The sequence below is a fragment of the Patiria miniata genome, unplaced genomic scaffold (assembly GCF_015706575.1).
Source record: "Patiria miniata isolate m_02_andy unplaced genomic scaffold, ASM1570657v1 HiC_scaffold_13, whole genome shotgun sequence".
Lineage (NCBI taxonomy): Eukaryota > Metazoa > Echinodermata > Asteroidea > Valvatida > Asterinidae > Patiria > Patiria miniata.
The window spans coordinates 16,908,541-16,924,737 of NW_024037051.1; the positions used below are offsets into that span (position 1 = coordinate 16,908,541).

Sequence of the window (16,197 nt, forward strand, 5' to 3'; positions counted from 1 at the left end):
CAGTGGCTTTGGGAAAAATAACAAACTTTCGGCTATTGAGGGTACACCCCAGTAAATAGACAAAAAATCCGTCAGCCGAGCTCATATATAAAAGTTATACACTCAAATTATTCTATATTAGTGAGTTTTGAGATTGGGGAATTGAAGACATTTGGCACTGCACCTCTGGCCTGAACTTGGGGCCTCCTCTTCTGAGCATTTTGGATGCAATTCGGTCCGAAAGTGGCGCTATTTAGCCATGTTGTAGAGGAACCTTTTTTCCAAAATGGCTACTTTTCCAGTTTGGGAAATATCATTCGTTTTAGGGCTGGTCCTCTTTGGGTGAGACTTTTGAGACAGCCTGAACACCTGTAAGATTTTTGAGTAATTTTAAAAGAATTTTATACTTGGGTGCATCCTTTAGGAACCGAAGAGAAAATCGAAAGATAAGTCATATTATACGTAGGCCTATAGTTCACAAATTAACGGCCCGGTATTGGGCTACAAAACGCGTTTTAAACGAAACGATATTAATTGGATAAAGGATTTAAAAGTAGGATATAAACGTCCGCACAACATTTCTTTTAAGAAACTGGGCTTTTTTTGTTAATATTCCAGCGAGAACGAATTTCGGGGTCAACATTTTGACTATCAGGAGTCGTGATCCTGCCGCACATGTTCCACCGGTGCGTCGCATTCTGCGGACGTACGAGAAACAACATCTGTGTATTGGTGCTGTTTGTATTATGTGTTGTTACAAACACAACGTGTACAGAACACTGAATGGACACAGCTGGAAATACGTATGCCTATGCCACAAAATGTCCGGCGCGTCAAAAGTAATCAATCGGGATTTTTTGTCTTTTTCTCAAGAACAGTGCGACATTTGGTTAGTTTGCTTTCATCCAGACCTTTGCAAATATGGTAAGTAAACAATCCAAAACATAAAATTCTTCGTTTTTTAAAATATAATTATAATTGGATAAATAACAGAATTAATCAAATTGAAACTTACCGATCAATACATCTCAGATGATATTCCAATGTTATGCATTTTTTCAAACGATATAATTCCGTGTGGTGAGTGAGATATTTGGATGTGTACTCCAGTAACAGATATCAAGGTCAGTAGTCTTCATCTGTGAGTGCCTGAGTGGACGATGAAACGTGGTTCCACATGAGCCGCTTGCCAAACTTCCTTGTGGTTGGTGTAAAAAATCCTCAATCTCGTACTATCGCATTTTAATAATTTTTTTTAATCCAGTATTTTCCGCAGTTGTAAAACTAACACACGTGTATAACTCCGTTTGGATTTGAGAGGTAATGAAGGGCCTGTGTTTATGCACCACAACCCACACGTGGTGACCGCATGCATGTGACTCTCAATGTAGACCCTATTTCTAGGACAAGACATTTTATCACGTAATGATCAAATCCATTATACTCCACGGAAAAATTGGTTTGGTGCCGTGTGCAAATTTCCATGCTTGCCGTTTAATCTCTCACGATTGCGGACGTAATATGAATATATCGTCTTTTTATAGCAACCGTCGGGATTCTAGGCAGCCAATTAGCGTTGGGATTCTAAACAGCCAATCATCGTTAATGGTTGCCGCCAAATTGATTGACCAATCCGTAGGCAGGAAAACGTATTAATCGCTGTGTGTGTGTTTTATGTCGCAGCTTCAAAGACAAACATGCAAGTTTAGTTTGAAAATAAGTGCCCTCCTCCTCCCCAACAATCCTTCCTTTGTAATGCGTTGCAACTGGTTCGGTTGAGAAAGAGGAGGCGATTTTCGTACCAAATAAGAAGTCGAACAGTAGAAAATTGGAAAAGATTATTTTTGGGAAGGTGTGGACGTCATAATTAAAATGAATGTGAAAACACGTAATGCACGTTGGAAATAACAACACCCAAGTACACGATATGACTCCAGTACTTGCCAATTGCGGTATCGAATCGGGATACAGGAAGAAAGTATCCTATCCAGGGCTTACTATTGGAAACGAGGTTGAAAGTAAAGTAGACCCACTGGGGACGAGGTTGTGCTCAGGGTTCTAGAAACTTTCTGTTCGCTTTGTGGTGTTATTTGATCTTTTCAGTTCAAATAATACTTGCTACTGAGCTGAATGCACTGTGCACGTTTCAGCTGAGAACGGGTCAGAACCAAAGTCACAATGTGTTTATTTTTATCTCTTTGTATGGTGGGACGCTGCTTTTTTTCTCACTAACCAACGTAATTTGTGCTGAAATGTCAGGTGACTCAGCAGCATATAGCTTGGGAGAAAAAAATACAACAAAAGAGAGAAGTGAAAATCCCAGGTAAGCAGAACAGCCTCATGATAGGGTTGTTGTCTGGGGACTGACTTAGCACGAATAGTACACCGTGTCCCGGTAAACATATGCATGAAGGAATGGCTATACATTTCTCAAAAATATAGAATCGGGGATTTTAGTTACTTAAAATTGTAAAGCACACAGTTTTATTTACAACTGGTGAATCTCTCATGAAGATCCGTTGATGCTTATTGGACATATGGAGGCCTATCTGATTAGGCTCCATTCCAAAGAATGTTATGCTATTTTGTACGACACAGCACCTGACACTCCACATTCTAAATGTCTATTAGACATTGCTATGATATCTTGTATTAGCCACATTCCAACATTACAAACTTTGCTAAGATACGTTCTTTGCTAAGATACGTTAAGATACAAGTTCTGTTAAAACACAAAATATGCTCAGTTAAAGCACAATAATAACGCTCATGTAACATTATTAAAGTAGGGCCTACAAGGCCTGGATCTGTCTTGAACTACAAATGCAGACACCTAAAATTACTTCAACACAAAACCCCCCTACTGTGTCGGATTACCATTGGGGCGGTGTAAAATTAGCATTTGAAGAGCTGTGACATCTCTGGATTTTATCAACAGATTTTCATAGGAATTGGAGTAGTTGTAGACAAGACTGTATTTACAGTGCTACAAAACTGAACACTAAATCTATGATTCCTTTTTAAGGCAGGTACGGTTTGCTAACTTTCCAACCGATACAAATAGAACAAATTCAACAACAGGGCTGACCCAATACTCAACCCATTGCTACAAAAGAGAGGACATGCCCCGTATTTGTGTGCCTAATTTCGCAATTTTTCCCAGGTAAAACTAAGTCATTACAATGCATACATGAACGTGACTCTACGGTCTACCTAAATACTACAATACAAGGGACTTCCCCCGAAAGTACCCGGCTGAGTTTTGCAATCTCTCCAGGGTAATATTTTACATCATAAAGAGGTATTTGAAAAAAAAATTGTGTGTAATGCTCATACTGCACAATCCCATTGGGTTTACGAACGTACACGATTCTCGCTGTAAAGTGATTGGAAATACATGTTCTACACAGTTGCACTTTTAGTACTGCGGACAGACTGACTGGGAATTCTCGAGCGATTGCACAGAAAATTGAAAGGTAACTTTTTATTTGTTTCCATGAGTCATGTCGCCAAATCTTAAAACTAAACTTAAATATAGGTTTTCCCGGCCAACTTCACCAAGTTTTCATTCAATTTAACACCTGGCTCATTTCATTTAGATTGAAATTCAAAGAGCACGCAGATCGTCATTTAACAATTAAAAAAATTGTTCAATTTCACCATCTGAGCAATCTATCGTATTTTAGCTTCACTCGTCCCTGTAAAAGATGCATTCAAATTAAAAGTAGCGCGTTGATCATTCAATTTCGTCTGAATCAGTAGCAAGGGGTTGATCGGGCATTCATTTTAGACCGGGAGCTTGGTTGAGTTTAATTAACAATTTGAGAACAAAAGGTTTGATGGTACCTATCGATTGCCCGTCGGGGGGTAGTTCCGAAATGGCCATTCTTAAGTTGCCCTAGGTCGGATGGGGGTCAGGGGACCAAGGTCAAGAGTCCTAAATTTCGAGTTTAATTAACATGTCGCGCACAAGCGCCATTTTGGGACTTAAGTCTTCAGATTGACCCCCTGATACCAATACTTTAGAATGGAAAAAAGTCTGATAAAATTACTTAAGAATGAGTTAAAGATTGTATTTATATATGTTTCTATATATACAAATGTACACGTATATGTCCTGGTCAATAGTAGGGTTCATTAGGCACATTATTTTTGCCCCAACCGTGCCCAAATTTAAGAGCATGAAATACGGCGTGCAGATCCAAGACGGTCTGAGAATCATTTTAAGAAGTGGACCCACCTTGAGACCTGCCGATTTGGGGGCGGAGCTTGAATAAGTCTTGTCGGCAACAAGTTGTTTGGGGAACGCCTGTAAACAACCCACATTTTGTTGCAACTCCACTCTCTTATTTTGACCAAGTATGCCTACTCAGTAGTTATAGTCTTTTAAAAATTCTCCGTTTTTTTTGTTGGCAGAATGAAGCCTGTAATGAAGAGACCTCTTTTCTGGCTGGTCATTTTTTTGGCCTTTGTTTTACCAGAAAATTCGATATCGGCTATGGATCTGCAGTTACCTAGTAACAATCAGCCTCGGTGCTTTGGAATCTCAAGAGGTAAACATTTTGTTCTTGGATTTATTGATAATAGCGATGGCGGCCGCCCCGAATCCAGGGAGCTGTTTATTTTGGTGGTGGCGTTCAGTAATCAGCAAACCACAGTCACCATCAGCAGCAAGCACGAAATAGCAGGGGAACCATTCCAGGAGACCTTTGTGATCGATGCAGGTGGATTTATAAGGACCAACGTACCGGTTGAACTTGTGATGGAAAACACTGAGAGAGGCCACAAGGTGCTGGACATTTCAGCAAGCTCTGATGTTTCTGTTTACGGTCTGATGTATCAAGATCACACCACTGACGGTTTTCTCAGTATACCCACCAATAATCTTGGCATGCAATATGTGGTGACGACGTCAAGACCAATAGATGACGACAATTCGCAGTTTGCTGTCATTGGGACAGAGGATTCCACTTTGGTCCAGGTTATATTACGAGGAGCTGTTACATTCGAAGGGCAGAGCTATAGTCCAGGTGATGTGTTGAGATTCACTGTCAATGAACTAGAGGCAGTTCAAATCCAAGGTCGGATTTTGGTAGATTTAACAGGAAGTATCATTCAGAGTGACAAACCAGTTGCTGTGTTCAGTGGCAATGAATGCACAAACCACGCTGGTTCATATTGTGACACGGTGACTGAGCAATTGGTACCCGTTAAGAGCTGGGGACAGAAACACATCTACACCGCAGCCCGCAGTGACGATGACAACATCTACCGCATTGTTGCTTATTTCGGCAAAACCAATCTTACCATCCCTGGCCTTGAACACCAGTCGTTGGAACCGGGTGAATTTTGGGAAGGGCGCCTTTCGGGTTCCGGCCTCGTTACGTCAAGCAAACCCGCTCTGATGATGCAGCATTTGGCGTCCATCGATGGTATCACAGTCGACCCCTCCATCATTCAGGTTCCTGCCGAAGAACACTTTGGGTTTGTGTTTGGATTTACGACACCTCCTCACTCAGGAGAAGATTCCAGTGGTTACTTCAATTTCATCAATATCATTGTGAAACGTGAATCTCGACAAACTGTGTATCTTAATCATTTTCCAATCAACGGCACAAATGCGCTTGTAAGCGATGTTCCTCACACTAGTTACATATCCCTTACTGTTCAACTTCCGAAGGGTGAAGGTGTCTACTACGTCGAACAGATTGACCCTTATTCATCACCCCTCTCCGTCATCGTCTATGGGTATGAAAGGGCCGAATCCTATGGCTACGCCGCTGGTCTGTCTCTTTCCAGCAATAAAAAAGTGCTGAGGTTGACACCGTACTATTTGCGAGAACTTGGTGGCGAGCTTTTCACGATGACTGTTCCCTGTTTGAAAACAAATGCTATTTCCTTTCAAATTGCCGCAAAGTGCAAATTTTCTACTGGCTTTGGAGACGTAATTGTTTCTGGTGAACGCACCGACTCTTACACTGTTGTCTGCATCACTCCCACCTTTTACAAGAACGGACTTACATCTGTCTATATTTCACTTGACGACGGTGAATCATTTCCATACTCCGGCATTGTCTACGTTGCATCTGAAGACGATCTGCCGCCACTAGTACAAATTCAACAGGTAAATTCTGCGTATGGAGATGGCATCATTAACCTAACCTTCGATAATCCGATCATGTTCTCCTGGGATCCTAGAAGTCTTGGTGAAGAAGTTTCACATGTGACTGTTATGATGCAAAATACAGATTACGACAACGATGGGAATCCAGTCTTGATGGAAGGTGTTGCAGTGAGGAGCAATGTCTTGAACAACGGTAGTCTGATGATATATCCAAGCGAGCTTGACTCCCTCATTGGTGATGGTTTGTCTCTTCAAGCAACATATCTCACACCATCGGCTGTGTGCAAACGAGCTTTGCCATTAGTGATTGTATGGGCCATTAGAATCTATAAAGTTTTGAAAATAGTGAAAAAAATCTGCAATATTCCCAAATATCACTTCAAAACCACTGTTCCCACTGGACTTCCTGCATCTCCTTGCAACACAGGGCAAGCTGACCGAGACCAGAACTTCCAGGAGGCGAATTTTGCGAATTCCTTCTTCCATCCGGGTGCCGAGAAATGTTATCGGTCTGTTAATTCATTACCAACTGGAGCAGGTCAACAGAGTTGTTACGGAACAGACGGTAATATCCTGGTAGGTTCCCCTGGGGGAGGAACAGCCGACAGGTACAGTCCAGGAGATAACTTCTGGAAACATCAATGGTTCGATGTTCTTCCTTGGCTTTGCTTATGCAAACTGTCAAGCAACTGTGAAGAATATTACATGTACAGGCCATCGGATGATTGTTCGGACTACGACCCACCTCGACCGGCTGGGGGTACTGGGGATCCCCATCTTACAAGTCTGGATGGCTACAAGTTCACCTTCAACGGAGCTGGAGAATTTCTGATGGCGTCTTCTGCAGTACATAACTTGACCTTTCAAGCCCGTATGGAGAGGTACCGCAACACCAACGCATCTGTGTACACGGCATTTGTTCTTCAAACCAACGATTCCTCCAAAGTCCAGGTACAGATGTCTAACATGAACGAGACATTGATTCTTGTAGACGGTGAGCCGTTGCGTCTTGACTCCCTCCCAGTCAAAGTTCATCACCTCAGAGGTGTTCGAATCCGCTTCAACTCTGATATGACCAAAATCAACATAGCAGTTAGTGCTGGCATCGCTGTCACCGTGTACATCGACACCGCGGTGATGTCGTTCATCGCTCAACTGGACACCAAGTTCCAGGGTCAAGTTCAAGGACTTCTTGGTAACCTAAACGGAAACCCAGATGACGACCTTCAGTTTCCAAATGGAACCATTCTGGAGCCTGGCTCTTCGCTAAAAGAACTTCACGATTTTGGTTTGGAGTGGTTGGTGGCTCCAGAGGAGTCCATATTCACGTACATTTCCCCATTTGACTACAGCACATACCACTTTCCTGAGTTTTCCCCGACCTTCGAGATTCCTGATCTGAACGAAGTGAGTCAGGAAATCAAGGACCTGTGTGGCGATTCCACTGAGTGTGTCTTCGATGCGGTAATCACCGGCAGCCTGTCTTTTGCTAAAGAGACTCTTGTGGTAACAGTCACAATAACTGAAGTCAAGAAAGGATTGGTCAAGATTGTCAGTTGTGGCTACCCGGGTGATGTGGAGAACGGGTCGCTGTCAGGGTCTGTGTATCTCGTGAATGCCACTGTAGATGTGGCTTGTGATGATGGCTTCACCTTGAAAGGGTCTTCCAGATTGACCTGTCTTGAGGATGGTCAGTGGTCGTCTGATCTCCCTGTTTGTGATGACGTCAACTGTGGCTTCCCGGGGGATATGGAGAACGGATTGCTGTCAGGGTCTGTGTATCTCGTGAATGCCACTGTGGATGTGGCTTGTGATGATGGCTTCACCTTGAAAGGGTCTTCCAGATTGACCTGTCTTGAAGATGGTCTGTGGTCGTCTGATCTCCCTGTTTGTGCTGGCATGGAAAATGGAGAGGAGGGAGGGCTAGCACCTGGCATCATAGCTGGTATTGTTGTTGGTGCCGTGATTGCTGTGCTTGCAATCTGTGGTCTGATTTACTTTTTCAGGAAGAGAAACATGAAGAGAAACAAGTACAAGGTGGTCCATACGCGAAATGTTTATTTTTGTAAGACACAGCCATGCAGTGACGATTGACGAAATCATTGACTCTAATTAATTTTCTAGTCGGTTCTTGTTGCATTCAGGCCTTTTCGAGGTCAGAAGCTTAATTTCACTGCAGCGGTATCGCGACAGCAGTTGCAAATTGTTTGTTTTTGATCATGATCATTATAGCCAAATCATTAATTAGTACAATTGATATCGCCGCGCTTAATATGTAGACCTTTTAGCCAGCTTATTACATATAATTTCGCTTAGATTACCAAGAAAAAATATGAATTGAATTACACAATCACCTGCGTACCTAACCAGGATATGAGTCTGAATCGGATGCATATTCGTAACAATAAGCAGAATTTGTTACAAAACCAAGTACCTGCCAATTGTATGATTGTATGATTTTATGGTATTTCGTGAAAATGAAATTGAATTTTGAAAACGACAGTTATATAATGATGCATGTATTCAAACATGAATATGTTATGTATACTAAACTTTTTATGTAAAAGTGATTGCTCTTGTATAACGTCATTACAAAAAACGGAATGTAATTAATATGGTTTATAGGTTTTATAATGTTAATGGTTGAATGATGTTTTAAACTTTGCTTTATGAAAACTTTCCAAATAGCCGTTTGCTTAGACTTTTGTACAGAGTCGGTTTATTTTAAGAATGTTTACGTTTCAAAGGTAAAAGGGTTTAATTGATTTCAGGATTTAATAACAAAATAACCTTTTAATTCCTTTTTTCCATTTAATATTACACAAATTTTAAAAGTAACGTTTGCGGTTATATATGTATCAGATGTTTTGATTTTAAACGTACGTTGTAAATCAAACATTGTAGTTATTAATTCTTAGTTTGTAACGAATGTAGATGGTTTAACCGATAAAGGGTTGTCAATACAGAACGAAGACTGTCAGCTAGTTGGGACCATGACATGAATTTTACTTGGCAACATATTTTGTGAAACTTTCTATTCCTGTTATATGCATGAAAACTCTTTGACATCCCTTTTTTGTTAATTAATTTAGAAAGGTGTACTTTTTAAACATTTTAAATGATCCATGGACATGCTTTCTCTGAAAAGAAAATCATAACTTGAAAACTTTAAGAGCGCATCACAAAAATGTTCAAGATTGTTGTTTACATCATACACCAACATCTGAAAAAAATAACGAAATTTGAAACATTTTTATTTTCGTAATTTTAGGTTAAAAGTTATTTCGTTACGCATTTTCTCTGCGCTTCAAGCTACGATTTTGGTTTTATATTTCAAGAAAAGGAGGCCATTCAAAGAGCTTTATTATGATGTACAAGTTGGCGTTCTGGATGCTATAGTTTTGAAGATACCAGTATTTAAAGTTCGGAGGTCATGCTAATTAGTCAAATGTTGGTTGACCCGTATCCCCAAAACTAACGAGCCAAATTACCACAAAAAAAAACCACTTCTGGGTTTTTTTTCATAAAGGCCAATCATCACACCAAATATCGTTTAAATCTGTGAGGGTCGGGTGAAAAATCGTGTCGATTTGACACGGAATGACCTCTCAGCTTAGAGTAGAACAGGCCAACGATAACGCAACGTGTGACTATTATGGAATTAACGAAAATATTGAAATTACTACTTATTTCTGTCTAAACGAGTTACAGCCTAGTAAATTTAAATACTTTTTAAGTATTATGGAGTGAATAGATTATCATACTTATTTAATATTAAGATTATTGTTATTGGCATGGGTGTACTTCAAATTGGTTTAATTTGCCGTTGAATTGTGATCAGATTGCTTGAACAGGTTTTAATTAAAACTTGCAAAAATATTGCCTTTATTACAAAGTATTCTCGCTTTTAAGTTTTACAGCGAAGTATAGATTAAAGCATATAGTTAAGTGTGTGAGATGTATCAGTAAATATCAATTTAATATGCAAAGTGTATTTGCCTAAAGGTTTTTATTAAAATATGCAAAAATATTGCATTAGCTATAACATATATTTTCCGCTTAGAACTATTACAGCGAAGTGGATAGACCGAATGTTGTTTTGAATATCATATCATCGTAAAAATATTTTAACAGCAAGATGTATATTACGCTGATTTAACTTCGATTGTACTCAGATTTGAAACGGGGATTGCAAAGGTTTGCTATAAAAATGTCATGCATGCAGAATTTATTTCGAATGTCAGGGTAACATCTATCAATCGAGTGTTTATTATCACGAGTGGAGTGTTTGTGACTTGTCAACAAAATAAATTCAATTCGAAGGGCCATTGAAAACAGCCAACTACATGTTTAATTGTATTTGTTAACTTCAAAGCCTCATCTACCCCCCTCCCATCCTAGCCACCCTCTTTGAACAATCAAGGATCCACCTCTTTGATTTTCAAAACTCCAGTGACAGCCACGTTGTGCAACAGATTCAGGTAACAAAGATTTCCTAATCCAGATTGGTTTTCTTAACGCGTGACAAAGGTGCAGCTTGTTGATTCTACGAAGTAAGCAATCCAATTGATAATGAAATTTCAACGACTTCATAAAATTTCAACGACTTGCGTCACCATCATTGGTCAACCTGATTATTCAAACACAGGGGACTTCCCCTTAAAAGTGCTGCCATCCCTTTAATCTCTTCAAGGTCTTAGTTTAACATTAAACTTGGAATATAAACAGTGTCATCTAGCACTGAGCTCCCCCCCCCGATCCCTCCCCAATTAAAACAGACCTTACCATATACGGGACTATCAGGAAAAAGATCGGCCAAATGTAACAATCTCCCACAGGTAAGGTATAGGCCTGGGCCTAATCAGCAGATCAAAAGCTTGGATCTGTGAAACCGTACCGTATGAAAAACTGTACCTGTAGCCAGGAAGGATTGCCATATGATATTAGACACTATAGCAGAACTGTAGCTATTGAGGGGGTAGTGACAGGTCTTACGAGATAGATTCCTAGGTAAACAGGCCAGATGCGCTTTAGGAACCGAGGAGAAAAATCGAAAGATAACAAGTCATATATCATACGTAGACCTATATTTCACAAATTTCCAGGAAAACGATCTGCCAAATTTAACAATATCGAAATATCAATGGTCAACCCACCAAAAATTGAAAAGACAAAAATGAAAGATGACAATGTTGATCATCATTTTTCTGTGCAGCCTGAACACATGTGAGAGTTTTGAGTTTTGAATATTTTAACTATTTTTAAAAGAATTTTGAATTATGGGGATTTATTACTTTTGTATATGGTAATTTTTATACTGCACCCTAAAGACTTACAAAAATGAGGGTTGGGAAGAGCTGGAACTCAATTTACACATGAGGGCGCTATTGACCAATCCGTAGGCAGGAATACGTATTAATCGCTGTGTGTGTGTTTTATGTCGCAGCTTCAAAGACAAACATGCAAGTTTAAATAAAAATAATTGCCCTTCTCCTCCCCAACAATCCTTCCTTTGTAATGCATTGCAACTGGTTCGGTTGAGAAAGAGGAGGCGTTTTTTCATGCCAAATTTGGATGTAGGTTTAGCTAATTTGTTACACGTAACAATATAGCGGTGTGATGTGCCACACGGCCTATTCCCTACCATACCTGGGAGCTTATCCTTGCAGTGTTAACATAAACGTGTATTAAAAAGTATCCCGTGACATTCAACACGGATTATACAAGCCGCATGTTCAAGCGGTTGGAACAATAATTGATTGTAATTCATAATTGGATATTCAACATTCAAAAGGTGGATATTCTTTGATTAAAATGGCTCCGACGCTTTGCGTCCATGCCCATTCGAATCATTGGGGTTTAGGCCATGGATTAGGAGTACCTTCACAATAATACATTTTCAAAATTCACTTGGTGATTTTGTTGTTATAACAACAATATTTAGACTGACACTTTTTTGGAGACATACCATATATAGTAATCACCCGAGGCCTGTTTAAAGCGGATTACTGCCCCCGAGTTCCAACACACATGAACGCTGTAGGAGGATCATGAAAACAATCTGTCATTCACCCTCAACGCCTTTCCCCCTTCAAAACCCCACAGTGCGTAAGTAGTCTGTAGTTATGTAATAATCAATTTCTCCAAACCGATTTTCCGTAACAAACTTTTTAGGTCGATACCATACTTTCTAAAACTAACTTTTGCTGCGGATTTTGGATTTCCCGTCTGTTTAAGTGCGCCACTCACTACGTCTTGGCCTCCAGAATCTGACCAGTCAGCGAGCACCTTCTATTCTGTCTTAGGTAACCCGATGCTGTATGACAAAAACATGGCAGCTGTTGACCAATCATCAACAGCTTTGGCCGAGTTTCTGCACTACGTGACGTGACGTCACGACTTCGAAAGGAGGCAGGGTTGCATACATTTTACATGCACGGATATATCAGACGTTCGTATAGTGTGGCCCTGCATACGTAAACGTCTGATCCTCATGCATTGACGTCTGGGGTTCTGACAACTTTTTGTTCGCTTTTATTTGTTCTTTTCAGATCAAATAATACTTGCCACTGAGCTGAATGCACTGTGCACATTTCAGCTGAGATCGGGTCAGAACCAAGGTCACAATGTGTTTTTTTGTATCTCTTTATTTGGTGGTGCGCTGTTTTTTCCCCACTATAACCAACGTTATTGTCCTGTCAGGTGACTCAGCAGCATATAGTTTGGGACCTCTGCCAAGTTTGGAAGAAAAGAAATACAACAAAAGAGAAAAGTAAAAAATCCCAGGTGAGCTGAGCAGCCTCGTTATAGGGTTTGTCTGGGGATTGACTTAACACCGTGTCCCGGTAAACATGTGCATTAAAATATGGCTATACATATCTCAACAATATAGAATCGTGGATTTTAGTTACTTAAAAATTGTAAAGCGCACAGTTTTATTTACAACTGGTGAAACTCTCATGAAAATCCGTTGATGCTAATTGGACATAATGGAGGCCTATCTGATTTGGCTTCATTCCAATTGATTAACAACTGAAGTAATAGCACAAAGCCCATGAAAATGTTAAATATGTACGACACGGCACCTCACGCTCCACATTCTGAATGTCTATCAGATATGGCTATTTTATCTAATATAAGCCAGATTCCAACATTACAAACGTTGCTAAGACACGTTCTTTGATAAGAACATTAAGATAAAGTTCTGTTAAAACACAATAACTATGTTCAGTTAAAGCACAATAATAACACTCATGTAACCTTATTGAAGTAGGGCAAACAAGTCCTGGATCTTTCTTAACTAGAAACGATCAGACACCAGTAATTACTGCAACACAAATCCCTCTACTGTGTGAATACAATTTGTATGGGGTAAATTACTAATCATCTGGATTTTATCCACAGACTTTCATAGGAATTGGAGCAGTTGTAGGCAAGACTGTACTACAGTGCTATACAAATTTAAGACTAAATCTATGATTACTTTTTGAGGAATGCCAACCGATACAAATAGAACAAATTCAACAACAGGCCTGACCCAATGCTGCCGGCCCTAATACTACAAAAGAGAGGACTGACCTGAATTTGTTTGTCCTTGATTTCGCAATTGTTCCGAGGTAAAAATAAGTCATAAAAATCCACACATAACGTGACTTCACGCTTTATCTGAATACTACAATACATGGGACTTTACCCAAAAGGTAATATTTTAAATCACAAAACAGGGATTTGAAAAGAATGCTCATCCTGCACAATCCCAATGGACTATACGTACGTATACGTTCTCGCTGTAAATTGACTGGAGGTCAAGTTGTACGCAAGAGCACATCTTGTGTTGCAGACAGCCTGATTGGGAGTTTCTCGAGCAAACGAGCAGAACAATCGAAAGGTATGTGTGTATTTGTTTCCACGGCCATATCGCCAAATCTTATAGGACTGGATTTAAATAGTACACTATTGGGAATTCGGAATGGTCAACTGATTCCAAAACGTTTATCACTTATCAAATTATCACTTAAAACCTTGCTGGATTGTTAGGAAATGACAGTCTAAAGCATCCTGTAATTCGTGGCTCCTGGTGTGCTGACATTTTCAAGAAAAATGGTATTTTTACAACGCTGGTCGGCCGACCAGCGTTGGAGAAAACTTTTTTTTTTTCAAAACTGCTCCTAATTTTTCAAAATTAGTTATTCCGCGTTTTCTTTGCAATTGATTACACAACTGTGAAGAGGTACAAGCCTACCAGACTGACTCTCTGATCTTACCATTCCCCAACGTCTATAAATTCTCCGTTTCATCTTAAGTGGGGTCTGGGAACCAGACTACAAGAACATGAATGGTTTTCTTGGTTTTTCCAACATCTTCCAACATAAAAATTAACATTATGTATGAAAGACTTCACGTACTGTAAAAGGAGTACATGTAATGCCAAAATCGTATAATCGGCTTATCGTTTCTTTCTCTATGATCATGTTTACAGCACTTCCTGACAGCACAGACGTGTATTTTTCTTGACAGGACGTTTTGTGGCTTGCCAGAAGTTGACCAGGTGAGATCAAAATAAACTATCCCGTACTGAACCACCTTGACAGAAATGTTATCAAAACCTAAAGTCCAGTGGTGGCTCATTGTTTTCATGAACCTGTTTATGAATTTAATTACTTACGTTACTGATGTACTGCCCGACCCGACTGCCCAACAGAAATGCCTTTTTATGCCAGAATAGGTAAATATAGCTGGTTCTTGTAAAGTTGGACCAACCTTTGGTCGTGCCTATTTTAGGGCGCAGCTAAATTCTTGATTAAGGGGTGCACAAGAGCGAAACTCACACCAGAACAATATTTCTAGAGTTTACAAAGGCCCTATGTTTTGTTTTCCATTTTGTGGGCGTGCCCCGTACTTGCAAGAGGTGGTATATTTGAGCTGTTAAGTTTAAACAATGTTCACATCTCTGCATTGAAGAGTAAAACAAAATGAGAAACCTTTTGTTGCAATGATATTTGCCCCTCTATGGGAAGGACTTATTTTTTTTCCGAGTGGGAGGTAAAATAATTCGAAATCGTTTGAGGGGCTTAATTAAATGGGTCCGATTTTGCCTTCAGCACAGGTATGTCGTCAAATATTAACATGTATAAAATGCTAGAAACGTTCTTTTTTGGCAAAACGTGGTACAGCTGTGAAATGTATCTAAAGCCAGTAGCCTTCAGAGCCAAAAAAATATTCAAGATCAGTTTTCCCACGCTTGCAGCTGCATTCTCTGCATTACGAGTCATGGGGCCGTCCATAAAGTACGTACGCACGAAACGCCGACTTTTAGACCCCCCCCCCCTCCCCCTGTTCACATGGTATAAGCGTTCCGGTGTATACACACACATGTGTACATTAGGCTATACAGAAGCATTACGAATGTGCAAAGCTTGCCGGCTAATGGCAAGCGGCGATTGTGTAGTTATTTTACAAAAACATCGTTTAACGAAGGGTAAGCTTTTTTGTGTGGAAATTCTTGGAGTAAAACGATGATAAAGACGGCAAAATGCAACACAAAAAATGGCGATCACCGGGACGGATGAACTGTAAAATGCGTAAAAAACATCGCATTTTCAACCGAAAAATAATGTCCAATTGAAACAAAAATTGTCAAATAGGCCCTACTTGACCAAAACTGACGAGGGGCCGTATTACAACAATCGCTATCATGTCGCGGTATCTGAAGTCTGATGACCTCTAAAGGCGTTGGCTGGCGGAGTACTGGTGACGCTGGGAAGAAGAGGGTACAGTGTTATAAATTATCGCTCTGCGTACGTACTTTATGGACGGCCCCTTAAAAGTGATAAGCCTGAAGTTCCACGCACAACTGCAACTCCTATGACATTTCAAACTTTATCACTAGGTCGAAAAAAGGCTTTTCTTTTACTTTTAAAAAAAAACAACCTAAGCTTATGACCACATCCTCTAATCTCAAAGTTACACTATTTAAATAGTGCTTAGGGTTTAAACACTTTTAAACGTGTTAAGTCTAAGACATTTTAGATTTTTAGCATAGTATAAAAGCCTGCTAGAATAGCGCCATCAATAACTACTTGTATAAAAAAATA

General features: G+C 39.9%; 1 protein-coding gene across 1 annotated transcript; it reads left to right on the plus strand.

Moving 5' to 3' along the window:
• The first annotated feature begins 4,396 nt into the window (after positions 1–4,396).
• LOC119718980 (sushi domain-containing protein 2-like) lies at positions 4,397–12,663 on the plus strand. The gene is made up of 4 exons (XM_038188367.1): positions 4,397–7,860; positions 8,023–8,133; positions 10,479–10,584; positions 12,655–12,663. Exons 1-4 carry the CDS (start codon positions 4,397–4,399, stop codon positions 12,661–12,663), a joined length of 3,690 nt encoding a protein of 1,229 aa, XP_038044295.1.
• The last annotated feature ends 3,534 nt before the right edge of the window (positions 12,664–16,197 follow it).